At 29.1% G+C, this 23488-nt stretch overlaps 1 protein-coding gene across 1 annotated transcript in view; it reads left to right on the plus strand.

Annotated features, from left to right (window-relative positions):
- LOC100569199 (inhibin beta chain) overlaps positions 1–23488 on the plus strand; it is a 73909-nt gene that overhangs the window by 13306 nt on the left and 37115 nt on the right. The window contains exon 2 of the mRNA XM_003246878.4: positions 12686–13192. Within this exon, the coding sequence (XP_003246926.1) occupies positions 12686–13192 (507 nt within the window). The remainder of the gene's footprint in view (positions 1–12685; positions 13193–23488) is intronic.

Here is a 23488-nt window from a genome sequence, read left to right on the forward strand (position 1 = left end):
TTTTCATGTATCAAAATACTAAGAAAAATATTCTGCTTTGGAATATAAAATTAAAACCCTATGTTGTCATTCAAAAAAGTAAAAAAATTATAAGGATAAAAATATTTAAAAATATAATTTTTTAAGAAAAACGTTGTTTTATAAGCGACTTGAAACTATGTAAAAAAATATTTTCAAAAAAATTTACACTTTTTGAAATAATGAGTGTTCAATGATAAAAAAATCACCCGGTATTTATTTACTGAAGTTGATCACAAAAAAAAAAAAATTCCAGGAGTATGTATTGCTTATTATTTTAATATATGAAGTGTAAACAATCATAAATGTATTTCATTCCTGAGAAATATTGTGTTATTTAATTTGAATAATTATTTTAATTTGCAAAAATTTTTTTTTTATGAAAATACCAGAACAAATCATAACTTAAGATTATACTTATACCGTCTCCCTTAAAATTATATATAATACATAAACAATTATATACCCACACTTATTAGAATAAAGTATACAAAGTATACTTTGTCTGTTGAACTTTCAACTAATCACAAATAAACAATGGATAAATTACTTACAAAAAATCCCTAAAATTAAAGTTATGTACTTATCTATTTTTGAATTACAAAACTACCTATTTAATTAAATTACTAACTAGAAAGTGTGTTATAATTTGTAAATAAATAATTTAATTAATGAAACAAATATATAGTCAAACAATATGGCTACAAAAGTAAAGGATATTCACAATTATTTGTAAATGATTTTTTTTATAAATAAAAGTATGAAAGGACAGTGTAGGTTAGCATGAATTAGTTGATAAAAAAAACCACCTACCGGTAATTTTAGTGTGATACCTATTAATAAGATATTATGTTATACAATATGTCCTGGGGATAAGGTAACCTAACCAGCAAATGTGTGGAAAGTTCAGTTTTGTTTAAAAAAAGTTAATTTGCCCGTAATTAAAAAAATAAAATAGGTAGACCCCATCAAAGGGCTTTTTCATAACTTAATGTACCTACATACTACATATCATATTATGACGCCGGCCGGTCACTTCCCTCCGGGACACAAGTACTTATGTTAGTACCCATATAATGCATGCATAATATAATGTTATGTAAGAAAATGTTAATAAATATAGTTAGTATTTATATTTAATCAGTGTAGATTTTTAATTTATTTTAAAACTTTTAACGATTAAACATTTAAATAACTTAATAATACATGCCATGCTACTTTGCAGTTTAAAAGAACTTTAAGTGGGTACAATATATCTCAAATTACACAGTATAATTGCGTTTTGCTTATACTGTAATGTAACATGTACTTATTATTAGACAATTACGTATTACATCAGTATATTTTTCGTAAAATATTATAAACGGTCGTTGATCGTATACTTACTTACATATACTTACCTATTAATATAAGTATGTCTATGTTTTTGTACTAAGATTCTGAAATATTTTCTTAAATTATATTAAAGTTTACACTTTGTCTTTGACTTTTTAACTTCTTCAATTATTGAAAACATTCAAATAAAAAATACAATAAAGTACATTTTCGATGTTCTCATTTAAATTAAAGAACTTCGAACTATGATACTGAGTTAACCGTAAATAATATTAAAATAGAAATAAAAATAATGTAATATTTTTTTATATATAATAATAAGTTTATATTTTAAATAATAATAAAAAAAACAATATTCAAAAATCAAATGTTATAAACTTAGACATATTTTCTACAGATTGTTGTGTGTTATTTCATATTATGAAAGAAGATGAATTTATTTTATAAGTTTTGTATAATATTATTATTTATTACATTTTCTAATTTCGTTAACATACTTAACATTTATACATTATTATTAACTATAAAACCCTTTAAATTTACCGATCAATAATTATTTCCAGTTTAAAGTATTTAAATATCATCATTTTTAATGCTACAATTTATTTTGAATATAATGGATTGTATTAACATTTAACACGCATAGATTTTTACGACTTCATTTGATTAATACACCTAGCAGGGCACGACGTGCATATTATGTTATACATATACCTCATAGAGAAGACACAGTAGCCAAAAATATAATTTGAAATTGTATATGCAAGACACCTTACAAGTGGCATCAATTCACAATTGAGTTATTACGAAGTGCTAATAATGTTTTAGGTATTGGTATCTATCCGCCTATGGTATATTTTAACATTTTGACTTTTACTCCGTACGTAAAAAACCTTCCAATTATCCGAGTAATTATATAATAATATCATATATATATATGTATATATATTATACTTGGTTTGTGGAAATGGCGTGTACATAATATATGCGCCTACAATCTAATATCGTTGTTATTTTTCATATACGCGCGTATATGCAGAACAGACGCGCGTGTACACAACAGTAATAATAAGTAATAACGCCGTAACAAACAAAAGGAAAACGTAAAAGTTGTAAAATTTAAACGCGCCTTTAATGTGTCGTGTGTGAGGATGTCGAAGAGGGGGGCGGCGGCGGCTCAAGCATTTCGCTTTTTCTCTGCAAGGGTAGTTCTCCGGTTACGCAGGTCAGTGTCCGTCTGGGCCGACGATGGTCGTTACGCGAGGTCAGTCGTGTCACGCACCCACTTACGCATCGCAACGACTACCGCCGCCTGCACTCGTCGGCGGACAACCCTCAGCCCCGCGCAGACAGACGACGCCACGCCACCACCGACCGACGGCTATCAACGTTTATAACACCATATACCGAGCATACTGAGTATACCATATCATATATATATATAGTATACATGTATAGTACGAGTAAATGTCTATACACTATTATACACACAGACACAGAAAATACGTGTATATATATATATTTATGTTAATAGTGTATATAGGTATATATTTACTTTAATAGGGCCTCTGCAGTCGTCCACGGCGTCCCCAGGGTAATCGTTTTATAACCAGAGCTGTATATTATTATATTATGCACACAAACACGTGCACACACGCATGCACGCACGCGAATTCGAACGGGCTAACGTATACATAATATAATATAATTATTATTATTATGTATGTTTGTGTGTAACTGTGTGAAAAAAACATTTTATATAGTGCGATTACTTGTGAAATGAACCAACTCGCATCGACCCTCTTATATACGTATTTAATGTGTGTATGACGTATTTATACATAGTAGCTATAGGGTACCCACGCACAAACAGTCGTGGGTGTAATCTGGGGAATTTACACTCGCATTCACGTACAAAACTCGACGAGTGCATGTGATAAGACGGTGACGGTAGTCTGTGTGTGTGTGTGCATTGATCGCTCTGGTATACGCACGCAATAAAAATGCAATGGCCTATTGGATGTCAGAATCAATAACCAGCTGGCGGCTCCGATATACATAGTATATTTACTATTGCAGTATGCACACTATAAATGTTGCGTACATAATATATGTGTTCATTACGTACCTATAATATCATCACAGATTGTATAAAATTATTATTTTTTAATTATTATATTATTATTTTTTATATAATCTGTGATATCATAGCAAACGCGAGTGCAGTACAGACGTATGATATAGTTTTTGTCCCACAGTGTTATCCGTATACGCCGCCATATAGATAGGTACCTACGCGCCGTACGCATCGTCAGATTTGTATTTTGTATTTATGTACACAGCGTTTTCAGATTTTATACACAACAACACATCGTTGTGGTCTAGAGTCTAAACTACATTATCTGATAACGCTGTTTGTTATACAATATTGAGTATACACAACCACGGTTGATTTATAGTCACCCATACCATACCGTGATTTCCCCTAATAGATATCAATTTATAATAGTCGTAGAGTGTAGACGGACAGACAGTCAATCCGGTTTACCACTGTCGAAACATAACTATGTATACGACACTGTCTGATTTTGAATTAAATAAGCTACCATTTACCAATTACCAATGATGAGTAAGTTTTAAAGCCGGGTTTACAGATACGTCGTCTGTCGTGTTGTGTCAAAAAATTGAGCTCTAGAGAATCTAAAATACTAAATATAGTATTGTAGTTGCATTGAAGTTGAAGTATTTATATATTATGCTCTCGTATATACTGCTCTCTTTCTATATATTATATAATCTTATACATAAACACATGTATATTATCATTTATTACTATTAACTAATAATATGTTCCGCAACCAAATGACGCATGAGGCTAAAAAGGATCTCACCTTCGATATTTGAGTTTCATCGAGATACAATATATATATATGATGTGTAATGTGTATGATATATTGTTTATCATGTAACTGTAATGTCTATATAATACATATACTAGAGTTTTTTTTAAAATCCTTATGCTACGTAAAAATCCGCATAGATTACCTTATGGTTTATTATATTTATTAATATGACCAAAGGTACAGTGTCCGGCATCCGCTGTGTCCTTTGTAGCTTTTGTTGTCAAGGTTTAGGTTACCTATTGATTATAATTGTTATTTGTTTGTTTCATAAAAATTAAATAATATTGCGTAAACATAATTGTTATCTATACACATTACACGGAGTAGGTACCTATACGTGTTTGTTTTATTATATCATTCAATGAATTTAAATTATTATTTCGTATATTATATACTCGTACTATATTTGATTACTACATTTCATAATATCCGTCAGCATTTAGCGCGTGTTGTTTTCTGTACTTGCCGTTTTAGCATAAACAGACATCAGGAGGAGGGGTGGCTTCCACGGGTTTAGACCCCCGAAAGGAGTTCTATTATCTACGTACGTGGATCATGTGATAGTGATACGAGCCACTTAACTTAAGATAATGCAAGTCCCCCCCACCAAACCACAGAAAATTCAAACAGCTAAGGTTCACCTATGAATTTCAGTTTCTACATTTTAAACGAATTGTATGTAATTAGGCAATTTAAAATTTTAAACCTAATTTTGGTTGTACTTTAATTTAAATCCATAAATTACTCTGTAATCTGAGTACGAACAAGATAGGTATATAATACTATAATTAGAATAATCTAGAATAATATTCTTAAAGACTACGGACTCATTCTCAAATCTCGTTATACCTATAATAATGTATACAAAATGCCGATGATTTAATTTATGATTTTAAAGAACTGTTTTATCGTAGACCCACTTTTAGATAAATATTTAGTAAATATAAAAACAAACTGAACAAATTGAATATGGCTTAATAGGTATATAATATTATAAAGGATTGATCTTACGCTCAAAAATGCTGCATGTTGCTTTTAAACTCGATTTTTATTTTTATTTTATAGGTTTAAATGTTATCGTTAAGACGTTAACAATGCGATTTTACAATAAGCACGCATTATATTTATTCAATTAATATAGAATAAAGTAAAATATAATAAAGATCCGGTGATTTTGTGTCGGAAGGAGATTGCTGATATTCCCCATACTTGACACACTTGGATAAGCACATCGGGTTCAGGAGTGGCCATATACGTTTGTAACTGTTGTCACTATGCAGGTAATTTTCGTTTGAAACGGAAATAATTTTTTTTTTTTTAAAACGGACACATTATTGTTTTTTTACGAATTAATTTAAGTTGCTTATAGAATATTCCTGTTGAATATGATAGGTACATGATTACATGAACGAAATTCAGAAAACGTAACTTCGAAATCAATGTTAAGTAAGTAATAACATTCGCATAGTCGTAAACGTATTGTACATTGGTACCTACCAGAGTTTTAAAATACCCCTATATTATATAGATTTCTTTTTCAAATAAATTTCAGTAATTGCATTCGATTGAACGCGTGATAAACTCAAAGTTATAAACTTTGTTATGGGATTTTAATGACACATCCTACCGATGAAGTACCTTTATAGTATATAATATATAGTAATACCAGCTATGTAATGATAACGAAACGTCCAAAGCCGGTTTATTGAAAATACGATGTGACTCACTAGCCAAAATAACACATCAATAAAAAAATATCACCGTGAGAAATATATACGTACTAGTTGATTGAATTAGTCACCATATTATTATGCAAGTCCGTTTTTCCTTAGAAATTTTACTTAATGACAAAACTTCTCAAAGTGTGTTAAATAAGTCATAAACAAATGGATTTCGTTTGTTTATGACCGAAGTACACTCACACCCACACACACATGCACACGCACTAGCTAATGCATCGCGCGTAAATAATATAATATTATCGGATTATCCATTACATTTTATTATGGTTTCGCTATCTCACTGAAAAAAATCCTAATTAATTATATAATGTTATAAGAAAAAACATATAGTGGCAATGGGGGATATATTATTATTGTCTTCGCAAAGCCATGTCAACAAAATATTAATTATATCAATTTATTATATTATATATTATACAATATACATTGCAGGCATTGGATTCACGTCGTTTGAATGTTTGATATTATAATATACATTCCTAATTTCAAACCACAGATAAATAACATTTTATCGTTTAGGTTAATAAACCGTCGATATACGAGTCTAGTTGTAGTTGAATTATAGATATGTAAGGTAGGTAAACTAGCTCGCACTTCACTAGTACCAACATCTAAATATATATATTTGTTTATTAAACTTACATCTACAAACTATACCTTAAAAATATTTAATTTCATTAATCTATTCTCTTATATTTCATGGTTATAGAAAATAACATCCTGACCTAGTACCTAGCTGAGATCATTTAATGTATGATTTGCAATTACATTATGTCTTTGTGTATAGAAGATATATATTTTATTATATTAGGTATTATAATTATGTTATGTGTAAACTAAAACTTCGTTTAACAACTTATTATAGATTATAGAAACTTTCTTCTTCTAATTACTTATATTTTTATGATATTCTTGATATATTTCAAAACATCAAGCATCAAACATCATTTTGAAAATTAATAATTATTTATTTTAAAATTATAATTATTTGAGATGCATAATATTATATAATAATGTTTTTATATATATCAAAAGTTTATTATTGATTAGAAAAAATAATAAACTAAAATTTTAATGGTATATATTTTATGAATAATTTAATATTCAATCATTTAATCATACTAATTGAGTATGCCATTCTCATTTGGCCCCCTCACACAATTAATTTAATACATACACTAGAATCCATTCAAAACTCATTTCTTTTTGTCATATATAGGTCTAATCTAACGGGATTCCCTTCGTTATAATTAAATTAAAAAAAAACCTAAAAATATCGAAGAAATATCTAAATCTCTCATTTCTACATCAGGTGCAACTCAGCCACCCTGGTAGGCAATCTTACTACGTCGGATCGCGGGCAAAGAGAAACTCGTTCACTTTGGTAGGCTGTAATATTTAAAATTTCTATTTGATGCAAGCTTGTACCTGATCTTCCCAAATAACCAATCGCAACCAATAATAAATAAATACCAATTTCTACTAATTATTTGAATTTAATACTCTTATAACCAATAGCAACCATATATAGGTAGGTATACAATTTACACGTAAAATTTTGTTTTTTGCCGAAGTTAACCCCTTAAAATCAAAATTTTGTAAAATCCTGTCTTAGTACACGGTAAAATTATAATAATATTAATCTACCTTCAAAATTTCAAATTGATAGCTCTAATTATTAGATTATACTTAATATACTTAAGTGGTACGCGAAAAAAAAGTTTGAGAGGCGCTGCTCTAATAGGTTTGGCTCTGCGGTGTTATGAATCAGTCACTCAGGACACTCGTTTATTAAATAATATTAAATAACACTGTAATAAGTAAATTGAGTTTGTACTCCGTGAATAAATAAAAATTGTTGTTTATTAAACATAGATTATATTAAATTCATTGTATAATTGTTATTTTAGTAAAATATATTTACAATTTGTGTTTAGATTTTACTTCTAACACATGTCCTAATTTTTTCTAATGTTTAACATTTTATTGAGTAAATGAGCTCCAAAGTATCATTTGAACTTAATCTATTCATGAAAATCCCTCTTCTCAAAAAAACTATTCACTGAAAAAGTTTGAAAAAAATAAATATATTATTGCAAATGTTTACTATAATAATTTTATAGACTCCTTAAGCAGAAATCAGAGCTAGTTCAATGTATAATTAGTTTAATGGTAAACAACTGATGTTGAACATAAATAAAACTGTTTTTGTCACCTTTACTATCATATAATATGTAACCGTTATACCAATCTAAATAGTAAATATATAAAAATGAAAATGTTTGTCTGCAGAACTGTGTGTGTCACGGGACTCCTCCTAAACAGCAGGACAGATTTTGATGACATTTTTTGTGTGTGTTTGAGTGGTTCCCTGGATGGTTTAAATTCACAATTGGACCTGCAGGTAGGTCCAACCCGGAGAGTTGCTCAAACAGGGATTTTGAGATTTACAATGGACATTTTTGTTTATAAATGGTTGCTATTGGTTACAGGAGGAATAATTAGTAGAAATTAGTATTTTTTTTTTGTAAATTAGTTGTCATTGGTTAATCGGACAGATCAGGTACAAGAATGTATGAAATCGAATTTTCGAACATTACCTACCAAGGTGGCCGAGTTGTACTTACTGCAGCGAGTTACACCCAAATGGAGTTGAACAATCACAATTTTTCTAAGAGTTGTCATTTCTACGGGCAACAAAATGCGTATAGGATTAGCTAGTCAATGAAATAACAATTATCATTCATATATAATGTTGTTAGTTCTAATTGTCATATAGAGTTAAGTACTTAGATTTAATTATTGATTGTCATCAACGGTGAAATGTATATATTCATATGATTTAGTTCTGTGTTTAACATCTATTGTCGACCGTTGTTAAGATGAACAAGTTAAATATAAAATCTTATCTATTGAAATGGTGCGCACAATTTATCAAGTATTGGACAAATCTATTTTACAGTATGGTTCAATAGTCTGTCGGTTGTGCAAATAATTCAGTAAGATCTTTATAAGTTCAAAAAAATCTAATCTACGAATATGTTTAAATAAAAAGGAATAAATATTAGGATCCACCCCACAAAATGATATACAATTTTATGTACTTCCAAATTTTTGCACAATCAATTTTTCATACTATACGAGTCACATAAAATTGCAAATAAACATGTTGAAACACGTGAAATTAGAGTATATAGCATTATAATTAACGAAAAAAAGGTTATGGTAAACATTTCATATAGATAGTCAAGGACCAACTATGTTTAAATTGTTTTTATAATTTAAATAAAAGACTAAATTATCCATGTAATAAATAGAATCATATTTAATCACTTAATAGAAAACTTACAATCTATAGTTGTAGTTAAAAAATTAACTTTTTTACCTTAAGTTTTGTATTTTTTTTTACGTTTGTTCTATCTGTTGTAACTCATTTATTCCACCACAAACCATGCTCAATGGAGTAAAATAATCATTCATTTTTACATGTTAAATTTTATTTTCTTAAATAAAATAAATAATGTAGGTAAGGACTATTGTTAATTTATTTTTTCCTCTTATAAACGGGAGGATAAAATTTATATAAATTATATGCATATATTAATAATTGGCTTTACAAATATAAAAATACTTTTTCAAAGATGCTGTCTTTAAATGGTCTTGTGATGTTTAATATTTAAGTTTTGTAATAACCAATGTTTCATATTCAAAGTTTTGTACTCATAAATTTGTTTAATACTTACAAAACATAATTGATGTAGTATAATGTTCAGTGGCAATACTAACTTTTATTTTCGAAATAGAAACATCTAATTTTAAGTGCATATTACAATAAAGTATAGATTATTTTTATGAACCATTTACAGTATCACAATCCAATTTCGAACATATAGTTAACTAGCAATATCTGTACAAAGTTTCTGAGTGGAGGGTGTAAAGATGTTAAAACTTAAAATTAATGTCCAGACTAACAAATAGTTTTACCTTCCTACCCTTTCTATTATATTAATATAAAATACAAATGCATATTTCACGAGGCATTTATTAAAAAATAAAAACTTAGTTTAATTTTTAATTTTTTCATCAGTCACGGTACTTTTTTATGATTATATTATATACTAAGTATTATTGCAATAAAATTTCAAATAAACGAAACGAATTTGTTAAAATAATTATTACATTTTAATCAAATTACTGGTTGTATTATTATTAACGAGTTAAACAGATTTTTTTTTAAAATAGTTATAGACTTTTGAATTAAGCTTTAATCTGTTTTAGCAGTTTTTAAATTATCATTTATTAATAATTGTTGAATAATCAGTTTATCGTGACTTCTGAGTTATGAGTGTATTATTATAAGTACGTGAGTTATCACTTATCACTAAAACATACCTGAAAAACCTGAGGCTAATAATTAGGTACATTTACGTTTGGCTTTCATAAATGGATGATCATTTTTAGTTTGTATGCAGTTTTATGTAGGTATTCATACTAGATTGATACTAAACATTTCGAGTAGGTAGATAACTATTTTATTGTTATTTGAAATAATTTCTCAATAATTATGTTTTACTAATATTCTACTATTTGTTGAAATGTGTGCTTGTATGTGAATTTATGGATATTGGTTTGATCCACGGTAAATCAAACTTTAGTAAGTTTTAACACAATTTATAGCTTATGATTTCTATAAAGTTACCACTTCGGAATTTTTTCAGTGTTTCAAAACTTTATTTTTGTTGCGTAGGTACTCAATATGCAATATTTGTTATGTTTTACTGATAGTAAAACGCAGAAATAAATTGAATAGTTTTTCCCAGACCGTCTAATTAGACTTATTATATTATATTTAAATTGTATCAGTTACTTTTTAAATTCAAATCTTCTTGAGTTGAAATTATTATACATATTATGATATGCGTAGGATCATCAATATAATATATGATACACACGTTCTACAGAATGTAACAGAAAGAACTGAACAAAAAAAAAAAAAAATTGATGCTACTTAAACGTATGATAAAAATTGATAAAATTATACGATTAGTAAATAGCTTAAGAAATATACCAATGATAAAAAATTTCCAAAAATAATATTTTTAAAAAAGTTATTGCGTTCCAAATTAATTTAATCAAAAAAATATTGATATTTAAAAAATTCTAAAAAATAAACTACTTGACTTAGATAAATGTTTTTACCATTCAAATCGTTCTTACAATCAGTTTCACAAATTGGCTAATTTGAATTTATTCAAAAAAAATTTAATACAATTTTCATTTTCAGTATTAAAAAATAAAAATATTTTTTTTTTTTTATTACACGTTTAACACAAGTGGCTATATACTATACATATATAAAAAAAATTTTAAATATCGATTAGAACAAAAGTTAATTAAAAAGTCAGTTCTATATATTAAATTAACAAACATTTTTCTGCTTTAGATTTTTCAAAATAATTTTTATTATTTAATATCTATTACTTTATACCATAAATAATGTATTATTATAAGTATTCTACGTAATAATGTATTTTAGTGATTTATCTTAACAAATGGATCGAGTTTCATAAATTGATGGTTGATTGTTGTCATTATTATATATGCTTTTACTTATTTCTGATTTCTATTGTTAGTATAGTTTCGTTATAAGTAGGTAGTAACGTATTACTATTAAGTTTTTAGGTATTTAATTACCAAATGGTTGAGTGGGTATAGGATTTCCGTAATGCAATTTATAACAATTTATATCGACCAGAACAATTTCCAGAATCAATAGTAATAGTCTCTGTATACTATAATAATATAGCTGGTACGCATATATAGGTACTTGCACTTTGCAGTAGACTACGTATTCCATTACATCTATAAGTAAATTTGATATGTTTGGAATTAAGTATTATTTGAGTTATCTCAATTTTTCGATGACTATTAACTTAAGTTTTCTTTTTCATAAAAATCGTAACATTACGATAAAATGTGTTACGTTACAATATGTTGTATAATAGTTTATAATCTATTAGCTTGTATTTATATGATAAATATAATAATATATATGATAACTATAATAAGAAAAATAGATTGAGTGTTCATTAGATTATCGCCAGTTAATAAGTGACTACCAATAAATTGGGAAACATCTCTCCGCAAAATTGCCTAAATAAATAACTAACAAAATAATTATTATGGTTTATGAATAAATATCTTACAATTACTTTGATTACAATCTAAAATAATTGTAAAAAAAAATCGAAACATATTAGAATTATCAAAAAATATATAATTTGAAATAAAAATCGAAACTAGTTTGATGTATCTATCTTTCATAGATATATTTTTTTTTTTAAACACTTCATTATTTATATTTTTCACTATCTGTTATCACCCCAGACATAATTTAGTAAACTCTCGTAGTTTATATTTTACTTATATTTAAGTCTATGTGATTTTGTAAGTATACATTTTAGCTAAGTATTCCAGTATATGGAAGAGTTTGTAGGATTCGGACATTGGAGTACCCAATTCAATTACCTAAATGAATGGCAAACGTTTTACTTAAGGATATCTATTATTTAAGGATAGGAGCTTGGTGCGCTGTTTAAAGAATTACGGGAAAGATTTTTCTGTGTTTATCATTAAAATACAAATATAATATTACGCATAATATAATGTTAGTTATTTTGTTTTTAGGTACATCAGGTGGCCGACGACAGCATTGCCCATGGTGCAAACGAGCGTCTGGTGCTCTCCCGTTACCGCCGTCCTCGTCGTCCTCGTCATCGTCGTCGTCATCGTCTTCGTCGTCGGCATCGTCATCTTCGTCATCGTCGTCGATTTCCGGTGTCAACCGGCACCACCATAGGCGGAAGCACCGTCCGCGAGGCCGGCGGCATTACGACAGCGCCACTAGGTCCAGCCTGGACAAACAACGGATAGAGGCGATCAAAGAACAGATACTGTCCAAGCTGGGCATGACCGCAAAACCGAATATCACTAAGGCGCGGTCGACGAGGTTCCTGGTGGAAGCGTTGGCCGTCGAACCGCTGTCTGGACTGACAGCCGCCGACCCGGACGCAGCCGCCGCAGCCGGTAACACTCTGCCACCGAGTACACGGTTACCGACCACCAGAGACGCCGATTCGGAGCCCGACGATTTTTACGGCCGCACCAGAGAGATCATCGGATTTGCAGAACCAGGTGAGTGTCGGAAGACGCATTATATTATTATTATTATTATTATTATTATTATAATTATTATCATCGTTATCGAACTCACACCTACATAATAATATATTGTAACCGTCGATCCGAATCTCATCAAATAATAATAATATAGCCCACCCGAGTCGTGCCAGCTAAGGCTGTAGCAGAAATTTCACCCGGACGACTATATTTAAGAGATGGCTGCACTTTACTATATTATACGCGTGTAATAGTCGTACATGTAGTTAATATCCACTCGTTCTTAAATCACGTCGTTTAGATGTCTTCGAACTCGTTAATATGTCAGTAGACGCATAAAAATTGTAAATATTTTCGTAATAAAAAAATAGTAATAATAATAATAATAATAATAATAATAATAATAAAACAACAATATCAAATAAAAAAAAAATAATTACACGTTCAGCCAGTTCACACGGTAACTGTATACGTACACAGTTTTCCGTTTGTCGCGCTGGTGTATAATAATAATTACACCATGTTTTACATTATAAGCGCCTGCTTAGTAGGGTAATAATAATAATAATAGTTTATCTTTATTGTATTTTCTTAAATTTGATTTATTTGAAACACCGTGTAATAGCATAGCCCCCCGGCCATACAAGTCATTGGCTTCTGGCCTGCGACCCGTGCATAGTATTATAATGTATAGGTAGTAGGTACGACATACCTTTTATGTTATACGAAAAATAAAAAATTACCTTATCGAAAAAAAAAATGAAAAAAAATGAGCACCTATTAGGTACGACGCATTAGCTAGATATCACGAACCAATGACTTTGGGAAAAATATAACAATTGTTTCAATAGCATTTTGAAATATCACTTTTTTTACGTCAGGACAATAACTCATCTAATTCAGCTATGCATTCTGTATATCAACTAAAATTCCATTTAACTTTGACTATAGTAGAAATATTTTTAAGCGAGTTTTGATTTCATTTAAAAATGGGTCAGGTTTGTTGGAACAAGTTTGAGAAGAATAACAGTATTTTATGTTTAACAGCGTTACACATTATTATAGACAAATTACTCTATACACAAATTTTTCGTTTCATTTAGTTCTCAAACACATATTTATACCCAAGGATAATATAGTACTTTTCATTTATATTTCATTTTTACTCTAAATATTATATTAATATAATGTGTTCAACATTTTCTTAACAATAAGCTCTGTAAAACGTATGCATCTAATAAATATTTACTTCACAAGCAATTTTTGTTTGCAGCACTATTTAAGTACAAGTATGGAAAAGCTTGATTAAATTATAATGTAGGTAATGTTTATGGACTTTAACAGTTTAAGCTTTTTATATAGGTTAAAATAAAACACATTACTACGACACTACATCGGTGACATTAATAGAATATAGATTCGAGAATTTTTTTGAAAATACCAACAATAACTCATACATTATAGTTTTATTCTATTTATTTTATTTATGTATTTATTCGTTTATAAACATAAATCACAATAAATGGGTATGCTGTGAAATAAAAAATTTGAGAATCCCTGGGCAAAAGTCAAAATTGGCCTCCACTTTTACGACGTTATAAATTATGCAATTGTTAACACTTTTGGATTAAATTAAAAAAATGTAGTACTACTTTTTTGTGCCATTTTACGTCTGTAGACATAGTATAGTTGTTTAAACTTTTTAAATAAAAATACATTTTTAAATTGAAACATTGAAGTTCTCGGAACTTTTTGTATAAAAATTGAATTTGTGATTTTTTCATGTTTGTAAAAAATGCAAAACAAATATCGAAGGGTATTAAATAGATAACGAAATTATTTTCAAATGTCGCGAATATCGTCATCTTGCGTATTATTATTATATTGACGAAAAGATATTATTATACAGAAATGCGTGTTTAGGCATTTTTCCATCTACAGAAAATGATTCCGAGAATATTATCGTGATTCGTGAGCATTCTAGAGATGTTTATGGTACGTAATAAACATCCAAATGGAAAAGTTTTCACTGAACAAATAGTAAAAACAATCGGAGCGTATATATATGTATGTATGTATAAATTATATTTTGCCTTTCTGTACGATTTGCGTTTTATCGTGAACTCGTGCGAGTTGTGTACGGCCGGCCCAAGGTACGTGATAAAACAATGCATATAATGGTATAATATAATATTAAAGAGTAATGATAGATCGATGTGCGGCAGCCTGTGCACAATGTACAGCGATTAATGGCGAGAAATTGTTTAGTACATATTAATAATATTATTATAATGAATCCACACAATTTGAACGAACGCTGCAATTTGTTTAGCAATTTTTTCAATCGACTTGTGTAAATACATAATAATTCCACTTATAATTTGTCTGCAATGAGTATTTCATATTTGATGGCATATACGACTATTCTATTATTATACAACACGTTATACCTACGTATTTATAAGCGCGTATCTTATTACGGTGTACCTATATTATATTAATTCGGTTAGCTCGCTAACATTATGTAAAATGAATAATAATTTATATATGAACTATAATAACCGTTTTAAAAATAATATATAAATGCAATCTGTTCAGGTACAAGATAATTATTGACAAGTATTAAACCGGAGCGGGTATTTTAATTTGAGATTTATCGCCTGAATAATTGTAGGTACACATACATATCCAATTACCATCACATGCTATCACCGGGATCGGTAAATACAATATAATCCACTTATAATAATTGATTGAAAACTAATAAACACACTGGCGTGAACTGATTATTATCGTAAAAAACACACTTGTAAATTGACATTAAAACGCACTAATGTGTACCGATTAACATTTTCGTAATAATATAGGTATATATAATATACTACACCACTATAATCTATATTATATTATTTAACAAATACTGCAACGGGCACTACATTGAGTTCCATCTATGCCGTTGGCGAGATTACACGTAACTACTATTTACACGGCGTATACTATTATGCCTACACGAATGAACTTGAGTTTTAAAAAAAATACGTTTTTTTTCGTGAACGCGTCGGTGAATATTCACGATCGTTCATCGCGTGCCGTGTGATATACCACTTTATACCGACGACGGTTTAAACTCCGTTGGTAGTTTGACGCACGATAAAATACATATTAGTTATTACTATATATTATATATATTTTATCAGACAAAGCAAACGAACATAATATTATACCTACGGCGAGATCAAAGTGTGAAAAATCGGTTTCCCGGACTAGGAAAAAAAAATATTGGTTAGGGGAAAAATTAAAGACGGAGTGGCATAGGTATAGAAAATATAACCGACACATAATCAATAATAATGGATTCTCCGGCATATATAACCTATCAGTTATCGTGGAATTATAGTTTTTACATATTATTATGTACGCTGTTTGGTAATTATTCATTATGTACGTATGTCGTTCTTGTTAAAACAATAATATAATATCAGGGGCGTCATTTGCGGGATACAATTCAGCATTTTGAATCACATAGATTACATTAATGTTTTTATAATATTTTTCTTTATATATCTACCTACTCATTTTCATTTGTATTAAAGAAAAAGCGATTTATTATTAAAATGTCGTTAAGTTCAAAAATAATTTTCAAATCAGAAGATACCTATTTTGAGAGCGGCTCTGATTGTAGTTAGCTATTGGTAAATTTGTTTGATTCCAATGCAAAATTCTGAAATTACCGTTCTGAATAATATTATGTTAATAGGTATATACCACAGGTATTGGTTCAATATGTTATAAATTGTACCGGAGGTCCGGAGATATCTCCCGAAATAACTTTGAATATAAATTATATAAACGAAAGATTTTGGTAAGATATTATATCTATTATCTTCCTACAAAAATTGAAACTTGAGTTAACAATTACTTAAAAATAATTTCAGATCATTTTTCTCATATAGTCGAGATACCTAAAGAAAATAATTCCTTCGATTTTTATCCTATGCTGTAAAAAATATAGGTTTTTTATTTATTTGTACAACAAGCCAAAACCTAAAGAGTAAATGCTAATTACAAACAAGATAATATAAGAGCTATTAATAATAACAATGAATAATCATATTGTATTATTATATATTGTTAACTACTTTAATGTAACAAAAAAATAATACACACAATAGATATTAAATAAAAAAGGTTTTTGTTAGAGCACCGATTTTGTTCTTGTTAAAAAAGGGAGCGAACAACTATTTAATTTCAATCACCAAACATATTTATTATTTTGGATTACATTTTATATTGCTTTTTATGTAAATAAGTATATTTTTTTGAACTTGAATTATTTAATTAAGTAATATTAGGTACTATAACACTAAATAGCATATTGAACCAAAAATAAACATTGATAAATAACATATGTGATTATCAAGAAAAATATGGCATGAATTGTCTATAGGTACTGAACGAATAACGGAATAAACAATATAAAAGCTAAAGAATATCACTGAACTCGACGAAAATCGATACTATAATTTTGTTATATATTATTGCAACCAATATAATATAGTCGGACGTGCATGGATGACTTCGGCACAGCTTCAACCGAAATCCTATCGAAAGAGTCACACTCTTTAACGTGCAACGGCGTACCCATTTTGACACAGACGGCGGTTCAATGAACGATCGCAAAAAAAAAATCTAAATTTATTTTAATTAAAAAAAATTTCGCTTTGGTAGCCGCTAGTCGAATTTGACGTTGGCGAACGGATCGCGTTACAACTTGCCGGGTGCGCGAGCAAAGTGAAAACGCTGCGCCGCCGGGTCCCAGGACACCCATTGCTCCTCCTCCTTCTCTTCATCCTCGTATATCCCGACATCGGCCGCCGGGCTCATACTAGCACCGAAATAATATAACGTACCTATGGCATAAAATATTATTCTTGCAAACGATATTTCTACACTCGATTGCTTACGGACCGGTGACAGGCGGCAGCTTTTGGTAAGTGCGTACCTGGTGAAGTTATGTCTACATAGTACATAATACGTATATGCATTTGCCTTTATAGTTTATCGTAACGGTCAGTCAGCGATATTATTTACAAGCGCGTTCCACATTCATTTCAATAAATTCAACACGATTAGTATTTATAAACAATTTAATTTTCATCTTTTTTTATCCCGTCTCGATTGATTTCGGCTCAGCTAAACTTATTTTTTATCTAGATGAAAGTTAATTTTTCTAAGTAAGTAAGTAAGTAAGTATTACTGGTACCTATGCCTTTAACCATACGGAGACTGGGATACCTACTGGTGGCAATCGTGATATTTTTCATAATTATTATACCATATTATGTTCGATTTGTCCTATGGTTTATTTACAAAAGACGTTTTCGCGACATGGTGACGCGACGCTGTTTTTGCAGAGATGTTTTTTACTAAATATCCCCGTGATGGATGCCCACAATACGTACTGTTACAAAATATTTGTTAGGAATACCGTGACGGCACGTGAGGACGGTGGCGCGTGACTGCCACGGCAGCGGCCGACGAGAATATTATAATATTATTATTTATTAATAATGATACGGTACTATCTTGACAGTCTGTTGATTTAAAATGATTTTATTTAAATGCATGCGCGTCGCAAGGTCCACGGCCCGGCACGCGCGGAGGGGGTGACGGCTCGGGGGCAGAAATACCTATAATATGCCGCCGCAGCCTCCTTTGAACTCGTTTATAATATTATATATTTTATTATATTAGTAGAGAAACCCTAGATCCAGATCGTTATGTCGGTAATTTATAGATACTGGTTCACGCCCATGTATTTATTATTGCATAATGTAATCTATAACGCTGCCTCATAAATGTGGTTATTATTATTATTTTTTCAACTTATTATTTTTTAGTCTTCTTTTCTATATAATATAATATGTAAGTATGCAACTAATTGGGACACTGTTTAGTACACATATTTGCTAACACAGGTATACCGAATACATTCGTTGTATAGTGTTTGTACACCTAAGTATGTGTGACGTGTGTGTATGTGTGTGTGTGTGTGTGTGTGTGTGTGTGTGTGTGTGTGTGTGTGTGTGCGCGCGCGCGCGTGTAGGTATATATAATATTATGACCGTCTATCTGTTTATATGGTGACCGTGAGAGTTTTCAACGCGCACCACTCACGCTAAAGAGATAGGTATATTAATGTCGTTATAAAAAACCGCGGTCCCCAGCGCCCAGCAGCGCACCAGCACTCGGCAGCCAAACCAACACATATTATAATATAATATACGATTATAATAAATATTATGATATACTGCATTACCATAATAATATATTTTAATATCCACCGGCGCCCTGTAATGTATAACATGAAATTTCGATACGGCTATTACACGCGTGCAGCAGTTCTATGATACACTGCACAGTCCCACAGAGATACACGCACAGACCCACTGGGGGAGAGAGAGAGAAAGTGAACGAGCGAGTGAGAGAATAACCCACACACACACTGACCAGACCATGGGCTGGAAATTATTATGTACCCGTATACGTGTATTAATGTTTATTAGTTATTACTAGATAATTTAGGTGATAAAGCCACTAAAATTTTCGGCCAACTGATGTGTCTGCGAAAACAATGCTTTTATATAATAAAACAAATTATTATTGTAATTATACAATATATGCACCTATAATAATTAATAGTTGTTACTTTATAATAAAATAATGCAACACTATAGGTACGTACGATTTTTTTTGAAGTTTTATGATCCAATGTAGAATATTCTTGACTAAAAACGTTTGTATTGTATAAAATTAAATTAATAACATATTATATTTTATGATATACATTTTAAGATATTTTTTTTATAGAGTTTAATATTAAGTTAAGTGGAATTTCTCAAAAGATTTTTCGACACCTTTCCGCTCATACAATTTTAAATGTTTATATTGGTACATTTAGTTTAATATAATATCTTGTATAATCATAAATAAAGCATAAACTGTTCGTTAAAAATGCAATATTAATTTAATACCTAACCCAACCCCCAAACAAATTACATTATGCTTCAGAATAATAACATAATATGTATTACATTAAAAAATACGTTAAAGAAAATTTAAACCTAATAAATTTATTATGGAAAAAAGTAGTGATGTAATATATGTATATATATAGATAGATATATCCAATGTTATTAATATTAAAACATTTAAAACGGTTTAATAGTGATTCGAAATTATTTTTAAAAAAACACCGAAAACCAACTGCAAAAATTAGTATTTTGTATACGTTAAAGATTTAAATCACCTGTTAAAGTACTATTTGCTGAGCTGCAGTATAGTACGTATATACGTATATAATGTATTGAGATTAGTGATGATAATAATATCTAATCAGTCTGATAGGTATATTTTATAACATTTTATACAGATTTACGACAGTCATTTAATTATTCACGGTGAATATTTCAGGTAGACATCGTTAATAATATAATATATAGGTGAACCCGAGACGTAAAGGCGTATCTAAAGTATATATTTTTAGATACGCTTTTACGTCTCGGGTTGTCGTATTATTGTGTTATGTACGATAGTTTAGCCCAATACCCGCTGTCGGTTTTTTCACCGTTTCTAATCATCATTTCGTTCTTGATGATAATAATAATAAAGTATAACAATATTCAGGCAAGTCGTTGTTCGACTGGCGGAGGAGTTTTCGTCACGATGATGAAGATTCTTACTTGTATAATTATATTATACACGTAGAAAGCGTGGGACGATCGCCGCCACCACGCGTCGTTTTCGTTATTACTTATTACTTATTATTATTATATATCATAAACCAAATATTATTATTATATTATGTAACCAGGGCATGTCATTCCATATAGTGTAATAATGATATGGTAGCTTTTGTCGAATCGCGCGCGACAGATACATATTATTATATATTTTATTTTACGTTCTAACAATATGCAATCGCATAATATGCCATACGGTTGTATGATTCCGAAATCATTATGGGCAAGGTGGCCGAATAAAACACGCCGGCTTTTAATGTGATTTTTATGTTGCGGCACACAATACATAATAATATAAAGGTTATATTCCTTTATCATCGTCGTGTGTATTCTAAAAGTCACTATAATATGCTATCTGTGATTCAAGGACGCGCGTATACATATTATTATTATTATTATTATTATTATATGTGTATCTACACTTGTATATGTGTATACAAATAACTGCAGCTGGGAAATGTGGTTTTTTAGAGTCTCGTCCCCGAAAATTGTATTCGGAAAGTCGTATACAATACAAACAGTAATAAAGCATTTCTGAACGTAAAACTTTACGAACATGATGAGTTCGATAATAAACGAATATTTAGACATGTGAATATGTATGAATATATATTTTGGTCAAATTTTAAGTTTTAAAATTAATTTTCAGCATGTACAAGGACATATTTTATTTGCATACCATCTTATTAAATTATTAAATTATTTCTTATTTATAACAAAACTAAAAGTATAAACGTATGAACCATAACTCTCAACGTATTAAATATATCATACCTAGTGTATAGGTTTTCAGTATCCTATAATAGTATAAATAAATTACTATATTTTTTATCATATTTATTTAGTTAAATTGCAGTTTGATTCTAATGTTTTTTTTTAATACTGGAATTAAATTGGTTTTCTTAATTTAAAATTGTTTTACAACTAACAAGTTGTAATAAGTTTTTTCATATTTTTTAAGGATTGCATTGTTGCATTGTTGCATTGTATACATATTATATTAAATTACATATAATCTATATTATTACAATTACATTTGTTGAAAGATTATTATACCTAGGTGTGTTGTTTATTTTACCAAGTCCATCAACCGTTGAACTGCTTGTACTAATTATTGATGTTTGTGTTATTTTTTAATTTCAAAAATCGTCGAGTGTTACTGACTGATGGGTAGCTACTCCCCTACGCTATCATAGCCAATTATATTCCATCCCATATGCTCATTGTAAATATTAATAACAGATGGTAAATAAATAAATGTTAAAAAAAAAAATTCAAAAATAATGTTTACATTGGTAGAATAAGACCAAAATAGGGAAGAAAATATCTCTTGTGACAATACAAAGTTGAGATAAAATGTAATAGATTCAAACATTGAATAAAATATTACAACCCATATTTCTTTGTCATATATTTGCATATAACGCCCGATGGACCTTAAATGATTTTAAGACAATTTTTTTTTTACGGAATGTGTCAATGTGTTTCTCATTATTCATTAATATAAATAACATAGGAAAACGTGAAAATTATTAAATCCATTTATTTGTACATAATGTTTTTACACACATTTAATATTAATTTTATTATTAATTCTTAAAACTTAGTTTCTTTGAGACTTTTCAATATTATCATTAATTATAAATACCTAATAATATTTATAATCAATGATATTATTTTTAAATACAAATATTGAAATATACAACATACATGGTAGATTTTAAATAAAATATGGAATTATAAAACCTAAAAATCCTATACGTTTAATTATAAATACAATATAAAATAAATACCTATATATACCTATACCTATGTAAAGAAATTTAAAGCATGTTAATGCAACGAATTTTAACGTAAAACAAATTGAGAACACTGGTAACCACTAACCACGAATAAATAATTGTACTCATATCCCGGGCCCTTGGAAACCGCAATAAAGATCGTAATTAATAACTACGTTATATTATTTACGTCGCTGTTTCCCGATTGTGAATGATGTTTGGCCTTTTTGGTCTCAACCAATTTTTTACAACACGTACAATAATGAATCAAACTACACGTATTTAAAATTTTACTCATAGCTTTAAACGCTTATATAACATATAATTTATAATATATATGTTATTCATCTATATTCTATAGCATCAATCTAATGTTACTCGTCCAGCTGGCTCTTAAGTACTATTTTTTTTTATTTGTTTTTGAAATTTCATTATTTTTTTGAATACTATTCAAATATATGAATTAAAATGTACAAGCTTATATCACCCGAATTATAATGTTTTAAGTCCTTACACGAAGTTGATGTAGTATCTACAATAAATAATACTAACCAATTTGGTTTTCCTTCGGTAAGGGTTCAAGTTTGACAAACGAACAAAACATCTTGAATTTATTTTTTAGTGCCATATTCATATTGAATTGTATAGTGTATTACTGCACTTAAATGGTATATTCTGTAAAGCATTTATAATATTATTGTGAGCCATAAATAATGTGTTATATTGTT

The sequence above is a fragment of the Acyrthosiphon pisum genome, chromosome A1, assembly GCF_005508785.2.
Source record: "Acyrthosiphon pisum isolate AL4f chromosome A1, pea_aphid_22Mar2018_4r6ur, whole genome shotgun sequence".
NCBI lineage: Eukaryota > Metazoa > Arthropoda > Insecta > Hemiptera > Aphididae > Acyrthosiphon > Acyrthosiphon pisum.